Consider the following 17,383-nt stretch of genomic DNA (forward strand, 5'->3'; position numbering starts at 1 on the left):
TTCTCTGTGTGGTTTTTTTTTAGTTCCACAGCTGTCATCAGGTTTCCAGCCTTCTGTGGCATCCTCTGGCATGAGTAAAATGCTACCCTCAGTTCCAAGCACAGCTGTTCGGGTTTCCTGTTCTGGCTGTAAAAAAATCCTGCAGAAGGGGCAAACTGCCTACCAGAGGAAAGGCTCAACCCAGCTCTTCTGCTCCACACTGTGCCTCACTGGATACACCATTCCAGCTTCTCGCCCACCAGCTTCTACCAAGAAAACCTGCTCAAGCTGCTCAAAGTAGGACAGTGCTTTCATTTGTTCTACTAATAATTGATATTCAAGCAGTTAATGAAAGGCTTCAGTTCTGTTCTTGTGCCCCTTGCTGTGTCGGAAGCCCTGCTCCTCTTATGCTTTCCTTCAAAAACTGGTGGCTGATGCTGTTCCTTGTTAATTGGTCTGTCTGCTTGCAGTTCCATTTCCTTAATTGGGTTTTATACACACATAGATTTAAAAGCCTCTGTGGTACAGAATGCGTTTTCTCTTTTTTTGATTTAAATGAGCCAAATATGAAAAACTGTATTTCAGAAGGTCCCACATCTTCCTGCCATTTCAAAATGTCATTGCACTCTCAAAATTACTAACTAGAGTACATTTTCAAAATGTATTTTATGCATTATTTTTTCTAAAGAAAAACAGATTTATGAATCCCTAAAATGAAGTAAAACATGGGTGAGTTAATGTATTCAAGGTTTTAATTAAATGGATCCAACCTCTCCTGGAGAATGTTTAGTCTCCAGAATAATGAACAGCAAGTTGACATGAAACCCACTTAATCCTTTATCTCTGTGTTTGTTTTTCTTTTTCCATAGAGAAATTCTAAACCCAAAGGATGTAATCACTGCCCAGTTTGATAACACAGACTCCAGTAAAGATTTCTGCAGCCAGTCTTGTCTGTCCACATATGAACTGAAAAGGAAACCCATTGTCACTATCCACACCAACAGCATTTCCAGCAAGTGCAGCATGTGCCAGAAGAACGCAGTGGTAATTTCCATTTTCCTCATTTGAATTTCTTTCATTCAGCACAACTTGCTGTCTCAGAGATGAACACACATATTCTTCCTGTCCTTGCTGTATATTCCTTTTCTTCCAGATCAGGCACGAGGTGAATTACCAGAACGTGGTGCACAAGCTCTGCAGCGACGCCTGTTTCTCCCAGTTCCGCTCAGCCAACAACCTGACCATGAACTGCTGTGAATATTGTGGAGGATACTGCTACAGTGGCTCTGGCCAATGTCACATCCTGCAGATAGAGGGACAGTCCAAAAAGTTCTGCAGTTCCATATGTATGACAGGTTACAAGCAGGTACATGTGATGGGACAAGGGGGAGTGGATTCCCACTGCCAGAGCGCAGGGTTAGATGGGCATTGGGAAGAAATTCTTCTCTATGAGGGTGGGCAGGCCCTGGCACAGGTTGCCCAGAGCAGCCCTGGATCCCTGGAAGTGCCCATGGCTGGGTTGGACAGGGCTTGGAACAACCTGGGGTAGTGGAAGGTGTCCCTGCCCATGGCAGGGAGTGGAACAGGGTGGGCTTTAAGGTCCCTTTCAACCCAAATCATTGTGGGATTCCATGATTCTGTATTTGGACAAAATACTAAAAATAGAATCCATCTAATTTTTTATTCGATTTTAGGTGTTTTAAGAAACACCCAATTTACTGGTTGATTATTTCAGTTGCTGTATTGGTTTAAAGTAACTGCTTTTGTCATTTCAAGAATAACAGAATCACTGAGGTTGGAAAAACCCTCCAAGTTCATCAAGTCTAACCTTTAACCAAATACCTAATGCCCACTAAACCATATCACAAAGTGTCACAGGTCAAAGTAGGTTTTGAGATATCATTCCAGGGATGATAATTTGCTGCCTAATCATTGCCCAAATGTGTTGCTCTGTTTTTTTTCTCACCACTGGACCAGCTACCAGAGAATTCCAGTGTGGGAGAAGACACAGTGGGACCCCTGCAAGCAGCAGCCTCCTGTGACTGTTTTCAGCCTTGAGATGCTCCCTAAAGAGTATTCTTTATTACATTGTAGCCTTTGAATTAAGTGGAAAGGAAAAGTAATAATTAGTTGATAATTATGATTTTAACTTTTAAACTTTTCGTATTTATTTTTTGATTATTGAAGACCTGAGCATTTAGGAGAACCTTAATTATTATAATAGCTCAGTTATGTTTGATTGATTTATTCTAATGCAATTACTTTAGTAAAAATTGCCCTCTGGTAAAAGAACTTCATTTCATGACTTGACTCTGCTGTCCCATTATCCAGGTTGCTTAGGTCAAGAAAGGCCTAATGAATTTAAAAAAAAAAATATGGTAAATGTATTTCATCCAGAAAATCACCTTCAGAATTAGTTGTCCTCTGAAACAAATCTGTAGATAAAATTAAATAAGCTGGAAACATTTTCATGCTGCTTTTATATGACACATCAAAACCTCATATGTGAGAGTTCTCTTGAAAATACAGTATGTTCAAAGCTTATAAGATTAAGTCAAGTCTATTTTTAATTGATTTTTAAACAGCATTCAGCTCAATTGCCAGGTACATTCTGATAGTTTCTGGAGATTTGTGGGTGTTTTAAAATCCCTAAAAGCTTGTATTCTGTTCTGTCCTGTGAAGAGCTGGAATAGCTAGTGATAGAAAAAAAGTGCATTTTTAAGGCTGTCATTCTGAAATAATCTGGTGCACTAATTCTCAAAGTTTTTTCTGACCTTAAAGACCTTAAAAAAACCTTAAACACAGAAAATGTGTCTATGAAAATCAGGCTTTTTCTGTGTCTTTCTTCAAAAGAGGTTTGTAGACCACACACTGAAAACTGATTATTTCTAGCAGATGGATCTCTTTCCCATTTTGCTATCAAACATCATCAGGGGACCTGCTTCTCCCTGTTCCTTGTTTGCTCATCTCTTCAGTGGGAATATTGTTTACCTACACAGCTGATGCATTAAAAACCATAAGCAAAAGTGTCAATCCCCTCAGCAAGATGTTGGAAGTTGTCTGATACAAGGTGCTGATCTGTGCTAGTACCTGTGCGAGTGTTTGCAGTCCCCAGGCAGCCTGCTGCTGGTTAAAGTGGCCTGGGAAGGTGCTCAAATTAATGAATCTGCACCATACATACCTCATAACTGTAAAACAAATAAACAAATGCTGTTTCGAGCACACCGCCACATTTCATATGTATTTTATATATTAGTGATGATTTCCAGGTTAATAAAAAATGTCAAGTTTCAAATGAATAAGCAATATCCCTGTTTCCACAGAAGTCAGCTAAAATTACACCCTGCACACTGTGTAAATCTCTGAGATCTTCAGCTGAGATGGTGGAGGGCACAAATAACTTGGGGAAGATGGAACTCTTTTGTTCTGTTAACTGTTTGTCAGCCTACAGAGTAAAAATGGTCACTTCTTCAGGTAAGCTTATCCTTTCACTTCTATAGAAATTTCATTTCCTGTGGCTCCTATCCCAACTTTATTTGTCTTGAAAGGCTGATATTCTTTTTTGGGAGGGTGGGAAGTGGCTTTTATTTTGAAGGGAAGTGCTGAGATGGGAATGAAAGGGCATTCTGTTGTAGATAAATGTAGCAGTCACAGTACAGCTATTTCAGTTTTGGTTTTAGGGAGCTCCACATGATAACTTATATTAAATCTATTTTTCTTTTTTGCTCTTGGAAGTGCAGCTGGTGGATTTCCCAGCTAGACAAACCTCCTGTGTGGACATGTGCCATACCATTGTTGGGACTCTCCTGGCCCTTGTTCCCTGGGGTGATCAGCTTTATTACCTCTGCCCAATGTTGCATGGAGCTAGGCAAACATTTTCAGCTATTTTTCATGTGGAAATAGAAAAATGCTTACTGACATCCTAGGGATACTGGGAGATTAATTAAATTTATGGCAAGCAACAGGCACAGCAGCTGCAGTGTCTGCTTCTGAATCTGTGGAAACGTCGTCTTGGGCTTCTGTCTGTGCCTTGGCTCATCATTCAGACTCTGTTTTTGTATGCACGGTGCAAAATTAGCTGCAATACAACTTGATGTTGCATAAATCACTTTTTCTTCTCTGTTTCACCCTCAGGTGTTCAAGTTCAGTGCAACAGCTGTAAAACCTCAGCAAACCCTCAGTATCACTTGGCTATGTCAGATGGGAGCATACGCAATTTTTGCAGCTACAATTGTGTAGTAGCTTTTCAGGTGTGACATCTAGGATTTCTTCTTAGCTGAATTAACAGAATGCTAAATTGATGGTGGAAATACCCAGATGCAAGATGTAACCCTGTAAAGTAAAGCCTGTCTATTTGCTTTCCCACAGAATCTCTTCAACAAGCCTGCAGGACTGAACTCCTCGGTGGTGCCCCTGTCTCAGGGCCAGGTCATTGTGAGCATCTCCTCGGGGACTGTGGTCTCAGCCACTGGCACCACCTCGACTGTGTCCCCCAGCTCCACGAGCACCCCAGCTGCAGCAGGGCTCCAGAGGTTGGCTGCCCAGTGCCAGCAGGTCACCTTTACCCGCTCTGTTGTGAAAATCAAGTGTCAGCACTGTAACAGATCATTTGCCACCAAACCAGAACTGCTTGATTATAAGGTAATAAAGATCAGGGCTTTCAAAGCTCTTTTTTCACAACAGAAACCCAAAAAAGTGTAGTTTATGTGCACTGGTCTGGTCTGTCAGTACTGCTTTGTTATTTGCAAAGACCTGCTATGAAGGGTTTTGAAGTTGATTTGGTTTAACCAATATCAAATTAATACTGATACTATCTCTGTGGTCTTAAAACCAAAAAAAAGGAACTTCAAAAAACCCCCAAACCAAACAATTGCCTGTCTAAATAAACACATCCCTGTCTCTTGGACCCAGGGATGTACCTTTTAATCCAAGGACAAAGCACATTGGTGAGGGCTTTCTGCAAGAAATTTTGCTTTATTATAAAACTAAATGGGGAGACTCATCTGCCAGTGCTCTGTTGCTGATTTCTAAGGGTATAAATACTCTTCTGCGTTTCTATTAACAATTTAAATGTATTATCTGGGATGTGACTCATTCAAACACTGAAACTAAAATATTCTGGCTGTTGTTGCAGGGTAAAATGTTCCAGTTCTGTGGGAAGACCTGCTGTGATGAGTATAAGAAGAAGAGCAATATGACAGCTTTATGTGAATACTGCAGGTTTGAGAAAATTATCAAGGAGACAGTGAGAGTCTCAGGCATAGATAAAACATTCTGTAGTGAAGGTAAGAAAGAGCAAAACCCTGTCTCAGTGAAATCAAGTCACAAGTGTTTTGCCTTAAAATTATCAGTAATACTAAAAGAAATCTATTATTTTAAATTTAGGAATCTGTTTTTTAGATTTAGGAACACAGAACCCTGTACACACTTTACATTTTAATGGTTTGTTTCAATGAATTATTACAGACATCACTTAGTACAGGAATGAGGAGTGCTTAGAGATTAACATATTGGTATTAAAGAATGTTTTTGCTGTTTTCTTTTAGTTTGTAAACTGCTCTATAAACACGATTTGTCTAAGCGCTGGGGAAACCACTGTAAAATGTGCAGTTACTGTTTACAAACTGCCCCCAAACTGGTCCGGAATCACTTTGGGGGGAAAACAGAGGAATTTTGCTCAGAGGAGTGCATGTCTAAATTCACTGTTTTGTTTTACCAGGTAAGCTATATTCTCACATCCTCCAGGTTTTTACGTCTATACCCCTTGTTAGTGTTTTCAAATATGTTCAATTTCTTCCTCACTGTTTTCCTAGATGGCAAAGTGTGATGGTTGTAAGAGGCAAGGTAAACTCAACGAGTCCATAAAATGGCAAGGGGAGATGAAGCATTTTTGCAATCTGCTCTGTATTCTGTTGTTCTGTAAACAGCAAGGTGCTCCTGAGCCTCCACTCCCAAACAACACAGGTAAAGCAGGCTGGGGATGGTGTTACCTTTTGATGTGTGGGGTAGTGAGATGGATGTTTATCTGCAAATTCACTTCTGTGAACTCTTTAAGATCTGTCTTCTCCTGGGGAGCCTGTCTGTTGCTGTTGAGTGGGCTCTGGTTTAGATCACTCTTACTTGAGATCATTTCAGACTTCTATAGGTATGAAATGCAGTTGCTTCATGTACCAAACAAATTTTAAAGAAGATTAAGCAAAAGCACTTGCTTTCAGTCACTTTCATGAAACAAAGGCCTGTTTCATTTGGGTAAAATGTACTGATATCTAGTGCAGACATGTTAAATATCTAGCCTGCCTTCATAACACCTAGAAAATAGGGTAGAATGTTAATATTCTTCTAAACAATCAAGTGGTGAAATTAGTAGACTAGTAGACTAAATTAGTAGACTAGGTTTTAAATACAGACTCCTGTATATGCACTTAAAACCAGCCACTTCTGTGCAGTCTGTAGGCATATGAAGACTTCCTATTTCTGTGTCATTAAGTGTTGATTCTTGGGAATTATCAATCTCAAGGTGTACAAGTGCTGTAGTTGTTTCCTTGTGCAGGTGGAATGGGAATGAGGGGTAGGAATGAAGCCCACAGGAATAGGAACTATGAGTTTCTGTAGGGAATGAGGCACAAAGAGCTGAAAGACCCTCAAAGACAGGAAGAGAAAGGGAAACAAAAGGCAGGGATAGCACTGATCCTAAAGAGGGGTATCATTTCCCACTGAGTGACTGCAAAAGTAGGTTACCAAAAACCAATAAAATATGAGCTGGAAGTTTTTAGTGTGCACCAGGCCATGTTCAGCTTGGTGCACATTGTTCAATTTGGTGCAATCTGCTGCTTACATTGGTGGGAGCTCTTTTCCTTTCTTGCTTGATTTGCTTGTGGAACTAGCTCCTGTTTAAACTGAAATGCTCCAACTTGACACCTACCTCCCCTTCTCACACAGCAGCCTCTTTCATCTGGAGACAGATCTGAAGGGTGGGTGTTGTTTCTGAAATGCTTTTTTTCTCAATTATCTTACTGCTTATTCTCATTTTCTTCTGTCCACTGTGTCCAGCAAACCTTTCCATGGCACCAGCCTCCTCCTCAGGCCCTCCTTCTTTAAGAAAGGACTCAACCCCTGTCATAGCAAACGTGGTGTCCCTTGCAAGCACCCCAGCTGCCCAGCCTACTGTTAACTCCAACAATGTTTTACAGGGTAAGGCAGCTGAATACGATGCCTGTACTTTTACATCTCTATTCCTGAACATTTCTATTTGCTCAGGGATTTTACTGAGAACAACGGCCACTTCTTCGTTACGCTTCACATCACTGCAGATGATTGCTTTTGTCCTTCCTTTATCTAGGTATAAATAATGACTTAAATTTATGTACATACATCAGGGAATGAGTTTTAATTGGAATTCTTTTTCTAGACCTTGGCAGAATATGGATTATGGTTCTGGATGATAAGTAGACATGTTATTGTATTGTTTTTTTCCTTCACAGGTGCAGTCCCTACTGTGACAGCAAAAACAATAGGAGATGTAAGTTTTACAAGAGACTTTTTTCAGTTTTGCCCAGGTTGTATCAATAAGAAGTATCCAAGAATTTGGCACTATCATTTTGTAACTAATTTTTGATGAAGATTTAAAATTCATCCAGCTTGCACATGCTTTTAAAAAATGGATAAAACTTAAGATACAAAAGTCTTGTGTCCACTGACAGATTGGATGTGTTAAGGCAAAAATTGTCAGATTGTAAGTCTTGAGGTGTTTTTGGTTACCAAGTAATTCATGTGTGGCTTCTGCACTTGAGGCTGCCTTTTGTGCCCAGAAGTGGAATAGGATAACAAAAGGACCAGCCTGGGAGGAGGGGACCAGCCTGTGCTGTGGGACTGACATGACCAAGCTCCTGCAGCTTCATTTTCCTTCCCCACTCCCTGTCAGTGTGGTAACAGAGCTGTGGGGAACCACTGTCACCACTTACCTGGGGATAATTCAGAGAGTTCCTATTCCTGAGCTCTTTGAGGTGTGTGGTGTAACATCTTGCAACTCTCCTGAAATACAGAGATGCTTTTATGTAGCTGTAGGTTCTGGAAGTCTGACAGCTTTGCTTTTAGCTGGAGTGTCAATTATGGATTAGAATATGAGTTTTCCCTCTTGAAATAGATCCTGTTATTTGAATGCACGACGGAAAATTGCAGTTAGCAGGACATTAGTACAAGCATGAATAGTCAGTCTGTGTGTATCAGGAAATGATACTGCTGCCGCCAGAATTGCTCTTCATTTTTTACATTTATTTGTTTTCAGTGGTTTCACATTATTGGTGTCTGTATCAGCCAGACTTTTAGTCATCAGAAGTATCTTAATATAATTCCTCTTTATATCTCTGCCATCAGTAAAATTCCAAGGTCAAAAGTTTATAGCAGTTATTTGATGACAGAAACCAAATATTCTTGCAGATTTGTTCACTGCACTGTTAACAAAATAAGCTTTATTAGCAAAATTAGCTTTAAACAACATTATTGTTGGATCAAAGTAAATTGAGATGGAGACCAGAAAGCACCAAATAAACAAGCTTATTTTGCAGTAGTTTTTAAATGATAATTTTTATCAGCAAACACAGTTTTAAATTGTTCAGCTTCCCCTAGTATAGAACAAACTGTAGTCTTATGTTATCTTTCAAACCAGTACTGACTCAACCCTCATTTGTGTTTTCCAAACAGGCAAGTACCCAGACAGATGCCCTAAAGCTCCCATCATCAAAACCACCCAGGCTTCTGAAAAACAAAGCTTTATTGTGTAAGCCAATCACCCAGACTAAGGCCACCTCGTGCAAACCTCACACACAAAACAAAGAATGCCAGACAGGTGGGTGTCTGATCTCCTACCCCTGTTGGAATTGTCTGTACTGCAGTTGAGAGAGTAATACATGATTTATGTAACAGAGAGTATTTTTGAATGTATTAGTAAACCTTAACTAGTTTTCAGATTGTTGTATGATATTTTCCAACAATTTTTGGTCTGTTCTGTTTTTGGTATAACAGAAGAAGAAGCACCTGCTCCACCCCAGATCATTGTGGTACCTGTTCCTGTACCAGTGTTTGTGCCAGTGCCCCTCCACCTCTACACCCAGTACACACCAGTTCCCCTGGGAATGCCAGTACCTGTAAGTTATGCTGCAGTTCACTACAGAAAGCAGTGGTTTACAGGCTTGTTTTGCATCCAGCACACCCAGCACTGTGTCACTGGCTGCTGTGTCTGCTCATGCAAGTGGTATTTGGAGTCCTTGATGCCATTTCCTTCCTTATTATATCATATTTGGTTAAACATTATCACACAAAGCTGCCAAAGTGTAGGGAGAGTACAGAGCTGTCCAGTCTGGAATTATTTTTAACTTCATTTTAGTAGTCCTAAAATATACATAAAGTTAAATGGGAGGGACCTCCCTAGTGTATTTGCTGTTTCCCTTCACCCCTAAGTATGTTCTGATATTTTCCACATGTTCCATAGGTACCAGTTCCCATGCTCATCCCAACTACCCCGGATAATGCTGATAAGATCATTGAAAATATTCAGGAAAACAAGGAAAAGATTTCCATTAATCCATTTGAAGCTGATCTCCTTCAGATGGCAGAAATGATTGCAGAAGATGCAGAGAGAGAAAAAACACACTCTCATGGTGGTAGGTGGTGGTTTTAAAAAGGATATGAAATGCAGTGAGGTGAAGGTCTTCTCACCACAGAAATTCCCCTGATTCTAGATGCTGATTTGACTTGTGGTGACAGGGACAGGTCCCAGAGGTAGAAACCTCCAGATAAGTACATCATGTGTTAGAAGGAAGAGTCAAAATCAGGAAGACAGAGCATCTGCCTTAAAAGAAAATTTTCCTATCAGGCTTTTTATGGAGGATTATTGAAGGGTAAGGCAGGTTAGAGTTTGTTGGAGAGTGACCAATCCATGTAATGAAAGTGAAACAAGCTGGAAAGGGATAAACAAAATATCCTACTGGTCTACAGATGACTCAAGTAACAAACAGGAAGGGATGGAAGCCTTTGGAAAAGCAAACCTATGTTAATTGTGATTTCTGTTTCCCTGCAATAGAATAACCAAAGTAGAAAGCTGCTAGGAGAACTCCAGTGGAAGAGAAGGCACAGCATGTGTGTTCATGCTATGACTAATACATAGGTTTTTGCTGTTCAAAGAATTTTGTATTGGTTGTGCAAACTGTCAGTCATGTGTAGATACAGATTTCCTTCTTTTTCTAAAGGATCTCAATCATCCGAGCACGAGCTCTTCCTGGACCCCAAGATATTTGAGAAAGGTCAGTCAGATTTCTTTATTGTACAAATGGATTTTGATCCTGCTGCATCTTTTCTTGCAAACTCCTGGTTCTGCCTTTCCTGTAGCACATGATCCTTGTGGTCCCTCTTGTTGCAGACCAGGGCAGCACGTACAGTGGAGATCTGGAATCAGAAGCAGTGTCCACTCCACACAGCTGGGAGGAGGAGTTGAATCACTACACCTTACGATCCAATGCCCTGCCAGAACCTGATCCAGAGCTCAAGCAGTTCTCCAAAGGTGATGTGGAACAGGATCTGGAGGCAGATTTCCCATCAGGTTGGTGTCATGTGGAGAAAAACTTGTTTTATAAAACCACACACAATTTTCTGCACAAACATTGTCCCAGCAGCCTGCTTATGTGTTTTCATGTAGTGACAGTGGATATTTAAAGCTGCAATAGTTGATCACATCTACAAAATATTACTATTTTTAGAATATTACTGCTGCCTTTAAAGACAGCACTCTGCAGAACCCCTGACAGGAGTAGCAGGAAGTTCTTGCTTACCTCCTTTGAATTCATCACTTCTGTATCCCTGGCTATAATCCATGTAGAGTGGCAACTAAGATCATATTTGCTGGAATAAATACACCCACTGTTTTTGTTTTTTTTAAATTCTACTGAGAATTTACTGTCTTTATACAGCAAGTGCACAGATTGCTAAATCAGTCAAATGTCAGGATTACTTGAATATACAGGTGTGACTGTCAGCTGTAAGGTGTTCCATAGGATCTCAGTGACAGTGACACTTCTACCTGGGCTGCTAAATCATGTGATTAAACTCTTCATGGTGTTGATTTGACTTCAGACTCATTTGACCCTCTCAGTAAAGGACCGGGTTTACATTCACGTTCACGGGCAAGACGGAGACACAGGGATGGCTTCCCACAGCCAAAAAGAAGGGTAAGGAAGTACTTCTGAAACACAATCCCTAACATTTTGAAGTAATCACACCCTAATCTAACCATCCATGGATGAGGAGCTGTTGAAATGCTGCTTTGTTTGGATTTCTTTGCTTGCCTGTAGGGACGGAAGAAGTCTGTAGTTGCTGTGGAGCCCCGGAATCTGATGCAGGGCTCCTACCCTGGCTGCTCTGTTTCTGGGATGACCCTAAAGTACATGTATGGGGTAAATGCCTGGAAAAACTGGGTCCAATGGAAAAATGCACAGGAGGAACAAGGGGACCTGAAGTTCTCAGGTAAATTTGTCTCTCAGTAGAAACAGAAATACTTAGTCGAAGAGCACTTGGCTTGATTCATTGTTCAAGTAAAAATTAGGTTTAAATACCACTGAGTTTTGCAATGCCCATTAGTAGAGAACAGATTTTATTTTCATCTTTCTATGAATTTGAAATTCATAGCTATTGCATTCTAAATTCATCTGTTTCCTTTAAAAAAAGTCTCTAAAGCATTAGAAATCTCCCCTTTGCCTTCCTTTGCATGCAGGAGTTCTTCATTTGTAGCACAGCTGCTTTATGCAGCTGCAGAGCTTTTCTGAGCTATTATAGAACCATGAAATTACAGATCTATCAGGCCATAATTCTAAGTTGACAACACCAGCTTGGCGCCCCATCCATTTTATCTGTAGCTGGCACATTCCCAAAGTATTTGTTGGTCAGCAGAAATGTGTGTTGTAAAAAAATTGTGTGATCCAATATCAAAATCTTAACACCTTATTTCTAAGCTTCACAGCTGGAAAGAAACATTTCAAAAGTCTGCCCATTCTGTGCTGCAACCTGCCTGAATCTAACTTGATTGCACCTTATATCTCACAGGGGTGATAGATAATGACCATTAAATACAATTTTGTTTATTTTTCCAATGATTAATTATTTTATGTTTTTTACAAAAACTCAGCAGAACTGGAATTTGGCAATGTATAACTCCCCTTTTCCCTGGTCTCAGATCTTACATCATTGCACTGGGTTTTGTGGGCAAATTTTCAGAGTCAAGCAGAGAATTTAAATTAGGAATAGAATTGAGCTCTTTGGGAATGGTGGGGAAGAGAGCAAACCATAATAAATACTTTTGCAATTTAAAGAACTAAGCATGGCAGGACTTAGATAAGAAAGACCCACAAAGGGAAAAATTCTAGTTAGGACGAGATCTGCTTTTTCATCTCTTACTTGGAATTTTTGTTGCCACTCCATGAGAACAGCTGGGGTTTATTTCCCAGAAGGGGAATATTCACATATGTTTTCTTCTTGAGGCCAAGGAAGTAAATATTACAATCATTTCAAGGAAACTGTGCCCAGAAAGAGTCCCTGCTTATTCCCAAGCAGGCATTTCTGAGGTGTGGACAGCCAAGCCTGGTAATTTCATTGCAGATCATTTGATCCATTAATTCCTGCTTGTGCTGCTTCCCTTTCCAAACCCCTGCATGTCCCACTGAACTCTTCCTTCCTTCTTCCTTTAAGAAGTGGGATATACTGCACTCAACTCATGGCCAGAAATGCTCAGGGTCTTTCTCTGACTCTGGTGAGTCTCTCACTGCCCTGAGTCCAGCTGGAGGGGTGAAACCCATTTATCAGCCCCAGGCTGCCTTAAGGTCATTGCATTGCTGTCCTAAATTTTGGGTTCAGCAGACTCACAAACATTTACACACCTGGGCTCTAAATTCCTGCAGCCTCAGTACTCATTGTAACATTTATACTGATTGCACATGCAACTGATCTGAGTTTTATTGATCAAATCATTCAGTTCTCAGCCAATAGATAGGAAGGGATTCACCATTTAGTCATACAGGGTAATTAATGTATGAGACAGAAAATGTAAGTGTTCTGCTTACATGAAATAATAAGGAATTTGGGAAGAGTTAATGTGCTCAATTTATTTTTCTAATCATTTCTTCAACCCCAGTTCATCCTGTGAAGCTCAAGGAGGACATTCTCTCATGCACATTTGCTGAGCTGAGTTTTGGCTTGTGCCAGTTTATTCAAGAGGTGCGGAGACCAAACGGAGAAAAATACGACCCTGACAGCATCTTATACTTGTGCCTTGGAATTCAGCAGGTAACTCTGGCACCTGGGGCACTGCTGAGAACATGCAGAACTTGCTCTGGTTACTTATGGGACATCCACAGTCCCACAGAGCAGCTTGGGCTTTATAGAGGAGGCAAGAATGTCTCTTTTTTGTGTTTCACTGTTTGCCTTAGTCCTATATATGACCCATTTTTGTGGACTTTCTTAAAGTCACAGTGACCAAGTTCTTTTATCCTTATGTTGGGGCCAAGTGTTTCTACCTAGACTCAAGTACTTGAATCTGGAACTTTTTTGATAATTTTTCATGTTTAGGAAAGATGGAAAAAGTGTTAGGAAAGCTTTAGAAAAGCTCCTCAGAAATCCTTGTTTTAAGATGGAGTGGTTTAGATCTAAAATAATTGCGCAGTGCTCTACCAATATATAACTTTATGTGGAATAGGTTGCCCAGGAAGGGCAGATACCTGTTGTGTTGGCAATATTTACAGGGAAAATACATTGGGAACAACTGCATCAGTAATTAGTGAATACTAAAAGTAATTGTTGAGTCCTTATTACCAGCCTTGCAACAGTAGCAGTACAAATCCTGAATAATGCTAATTTATGGTTAAAACTCAATGTTCAGTACATTTCTGTTTCCTTTAGAACAGTCTGCTTGGTCCTGTTCTGAAACAGTCATTTTGAGATAAAGATTCAAAAGCTATTTTGACATAAAACCTATTTAATTAGACATGGAATTATCTTAAAATTTTTTTCCTTCCTATGCTTGGACAAAGTGTAGAAAGAGTTAAAATTCAAAGTGCCATTGGGAATATCAGGGATTTTTGTGTCACAGTTTTGATTTATTGATACAAACTCCTGACTTTTAGAAAACTTTTTTAAACCGCTCCTTGAAAAGTTTAAGGAACTTTTCTTCCTTGGTGCTGCAAGTTGAGCAATTTCATCAGCCTGTGTCTCTTGTCAGGAGGTATTAACATGTAAAGATCTTCTCAACAGAAACATTTTCAATAACTATTCTGGATTTTATAGACAGACTCTTTCAAAAATATGAAGAGGAAGATGATTTTGCAGAAAACAGCTCTAGAGTTTGAAATATTAACCATAGTTCTTGCCTAGATCTCTCCTTTCATACTGGAGTCCCTGCAGGAAATTTGATGTTTTACTAGACATTTCACCAAAGTGCTTGGCCCTATAAGACACTGGGACATAAGAAAGGAAAATAATTTGATGTGCTCTATCTTCTCTACAATGTTATATAATCATAAACTCTTTGTCTTCCTGTTTTTTTCTCTTGTAGTACCTGTTTGAGAATGGTAGAATAGATAACATTTTCACCGAGCCCTATTCCAGGTTTATGATTGAACTTACAAAACTTTTGAAAATCTGGGAACCTACAATTCTTCCAAATGGTAGGACAGTTCTCTTGTTTTATGTAGCTGCATGACAAAGCTGTATCATAAGTTAATGTTTGCTCAGGGCCAGGAAGAGAATGGGATCTGAGGTTCTCACATTAGTCTCCCCTCTCTACAACATGGATTTTTTTTGTCTGTTTCTACCAGTTATGATTACACTTAAATGTATCTTTGCCTCTGATCAATCCTTGGAAAGAAAGGATTCCCATTCTGGCACTCAACACACTAGTTTTCTTCTTCCCTCAAATTTTAGCTCTTTTTTAAATAAAGTAACCAAAATTAATGCTGTATTTGAGATGAGGTACTGCAAAATCTGTGTACAGTTGCACTGGTATTTCCCTATTAGTGCTGGAAATACTCCTGGTGAGTTTGGGGATCACATTAGCAAGTCATTGGAATCTTGTCTCAACTCCAAATTAAGATTTCCCAAATTCTGCAGATACTTTTAATTGGTTTTCAAGCCTGATTATGTGGTTTATAGAGCTGGACACCAACCCTGTGAGCACACATCTTTAGAGTATCAGTGAAATTTGAATGATGTTGGCAACTCCACAACTGCCTTTTCATTTAGAAAAATTAACTTTTTATTTAATACAGAAATAATCCAATTACCTATAGTTTGCTGCACACAGTGATATTTTTTTACAACAAATTTCTTCTAAGCCCCCACATGTCCCTTTCCTGACTTAGGATAATCACAATGGGCTATTTATACATAAAATGGGACATTTTAAACTCATGCTTCACATTGTAGGAATTACACATTGTTGCAGTTGGCTGACTGTGGTTTAATACAGTGAAATTAGAACTTAGTGAGAACCTGCTGGTGTCTGCAGTTCGTTTTTATCCTTCTCTTTAGGTATTGGAAGATCATGCTGTTGCACAGCTTGGTTCTCCATGCTCCCTCTTATGTTTGCCCATGCACTCCTCTGGTTTTATTGGATTACACTTGATGATAGGTGTGAATTTGATTTGATATGTGGTTCATAAATAGAGGTTAGCTGAAAGAGTATTTATATGCATAAATAACTATTTTCTTTTTTCTTTGCCCATCCTTCATAGGTTATATGTTCTCAAGAATTGAAGAGGAACACTTGTGGGAATGTAAGCAGCTGGGTGCATATTCCCCCATCGTTTTGTTGAACACCCTTTTGTTCTTCAACACCAAATACTTCCAACTAAAGAATGTCAGTGAGCACCTGAAACTGTCCTTTGCCCATGTTATGAGGCGCACCCGAACTCTGAAGTATAATACTAAGATGACATATTTACGTTTTTTCCCACCCTTTCAAAAACAAGAGGTAGAATCAGGTGAGTGCTCTCTGATCTTTAGTGTTTGGGCAGTCACATTTGTGTGGTCTGAATTACAGAATCAGGGATTCTGTGATTTTGTATTTTCTGCTTTTTTTTTTTAAAAGGACTGGAGAGAAATATATTCTGCAGTAAACAGAGCTAAGCATATGCTGTTATCCTGAATACATTTGCAATATTTTTCACTGTTCTAAAGAGAAATACTGAATGAGCCAAGGCACCCAGGAAAACTTACAAAGGTGTCACAGATTTGGCTGCAAATTTGTTTAATAGTAGTTCATAACATCTTGCATAAAGCTCTGTTAATACTGCAAGAGTTAAAAGCCTTTCCTGAAGTCCTTTCCTCAGCACTTCGTAATCTTGGGTTTTGCAGGTCCAGACCTTTATGATACCTTTTTAATTCCTATATTTGTCCTGGGTCTGTGAGTAACAGACCAGCCAGCCCCAGTGGAGAACAACAGTATGGGGCTTGCACTTAGAGGCAAAGACACACAGATTTTATTCTCAGTTAATTTTGGCACTTGGGAAAGGGAAGTCTTTGATCCTTTTGTCTTCTTCAGTTTGTAGTTCCAGTGCATTACATGAATTTGTCTTTCATAAGTAAAATTATATCCTCCATATTTACTGCTAGTTCTTGTGGGTTTTCTACATGAGAAATGGGCTTTGGAGCTGGCCTGTAGGATGTGCAGTCCTTTGCCCACCCAGCAGATCACACCAGGTGACCATGTTTGGATGGTGACATGTGGCAGAACCAGTTCAAGGAGTGGGTTTGGGTGATGCAGTCACCACTGGGTGCTGGGCTGAGACACCAGGCCTTGTTTCTGAAGGTTCTGCTTTTCACTGAACGTCTGTGATACTATTTTTGTATATGCAGATAAATTATCAGTAGGCAAAAGGAAACGCAGTGAAGATGAGGAGGTTCCAACAGCAGTGGAAATGGCTGAAAACACAGATAATCCCCTCCGGTGTCCAGTCCGACTTTATGAATTTTACTTATCAAAATGGTAAGTGACAGAACTTGAGTTTTTGGTCTGTGTGTAGATGAGAACAGGCTTTTGAGCAAGGAGCCCACTCAGACCTCCTGTGCCTGTGCTGTGGTTGCTCTCCCCAGTTTCCAGTCTCTCAGTGGGAGCAGAACAGGAATTCCAACAGCAGCACTGCTGTGAGACCCCCAAACAGCTTTTTTCTTTTTGTTACTGGTGTTGAGTCCAGAACAGAGTTACAGAGAGAGGTATAGTCTTTACATAAATAAATTCTTTGATATAAATGTGAGACATTACTACAGTGCCCATGGGATTCTCATCTCCCTTAATTCCCATACACCATCCTTGTTGTGAGGAGATTATAACTAATACCTGAGGAACATCATGTTCCTTGTGAAAGAGTGT

The 17,383-nt window shown here is 39.9% G+C and overlaps 1 protein-coding gene across 8 annotated transcripts in view; it reads left to right on the forward strand.

Moving 5' to 3' along the window:
* Positions 1-17,383, forward strand: part of LOC110484310 (zinc finger MYM-type protein 4) — a 45,002-nt gene that overhangs the window by 17,746 nt on the left and 9,873 nt on the right. For 5 of the 8 annotated variants that reach the window (XM_021554864.3, XM_021554869.3, XM_021554870.3 and 2 more), the window contains 22 exons: positions 24-276; positions 849-1,023; positions 1,133-1,345; positions 3,303-3,453; positions 4,114-4,229; positions 4,348-4,620; positions 5,114-5,264; positions 5,526-5,698; positions 5,793-5,943; positions 7,030-7,170; positions 7,461-7,498; positions 8,680-8,824; positions 9,001-9,122; positions 9,467-9,638; positions 10,224-10,277; positions 10,394-10,573; positions 11,104-11,198; positions 11,322-11,493; positions 13,154-13,305; positions 14,570-14,681; positions 15,747-15,995; positions 16,870-16,999. In XM_021554864.3, coding sequence (XP_021410539.2) covers positions 24-276; positions 849-1,023; positions 1,133-1,345; positions 3,303-3,453; positions 4,114-4,229; positions 4,348-4,620; positions 5,114-5,264; positions 5,526-5,698; positions 5,793-5,943; positions 7,030-7,170; positions 7,461-7,498; positions 8,680-8,824; positions 9,001-9,122; positions 9,467-9,638; positions 10,224-10,277; positions 10,394-10,573; positions 11,104-11,198; positions 11,322-11,493; positions 13,154-13,305; positions 14,570-14,681; positions 15,747-15,995; positions 16,870-16,999 — 3,418 coding nt within the window. The remainder of the gene's footprint in view (positions 1-23; positions 277-848; positions 1,024-1,132; positions 1,346-3,302; positions 3,454-4,113; positions 4,230-4,347; positions 4,621-5,113; positions 5,265-5,525; positions 5,699-5,792; positions 5,944-7,029; positions 7,171-7,460; positions 7,499-8,679; positions 8,825-9,000; positions 9,123-9,466; positions 9,639-10,223; positions 10,278-10,393; positions 10,574-11,103; positions 11,199-11,321; positions 11,494-13,153; positions 13,306-14,569; positions 14,682-15,746; positions 15,996-16,869; positions 17,000-17,383) is intronic. The other 3 variants (XM_021554868.3, XM_085559788.1, XM_085559787.1) reach the window with 2 other exon arrangements.

The sequence above is a fragment of the Lonchura striata genome, chromosome 23, assembly GCF_050655825.1.
Source record: "Lonchura striata isolate lonStrDom1 chromosome 23, ASM5065582v1, whole genome shotgun sequence".
Taxonomy (NCBI): Eukaryota; Metazoa; Chordata; class Aves; order Passeriformes; family Estrildidae; genus Lonchura; species Lonchura striata.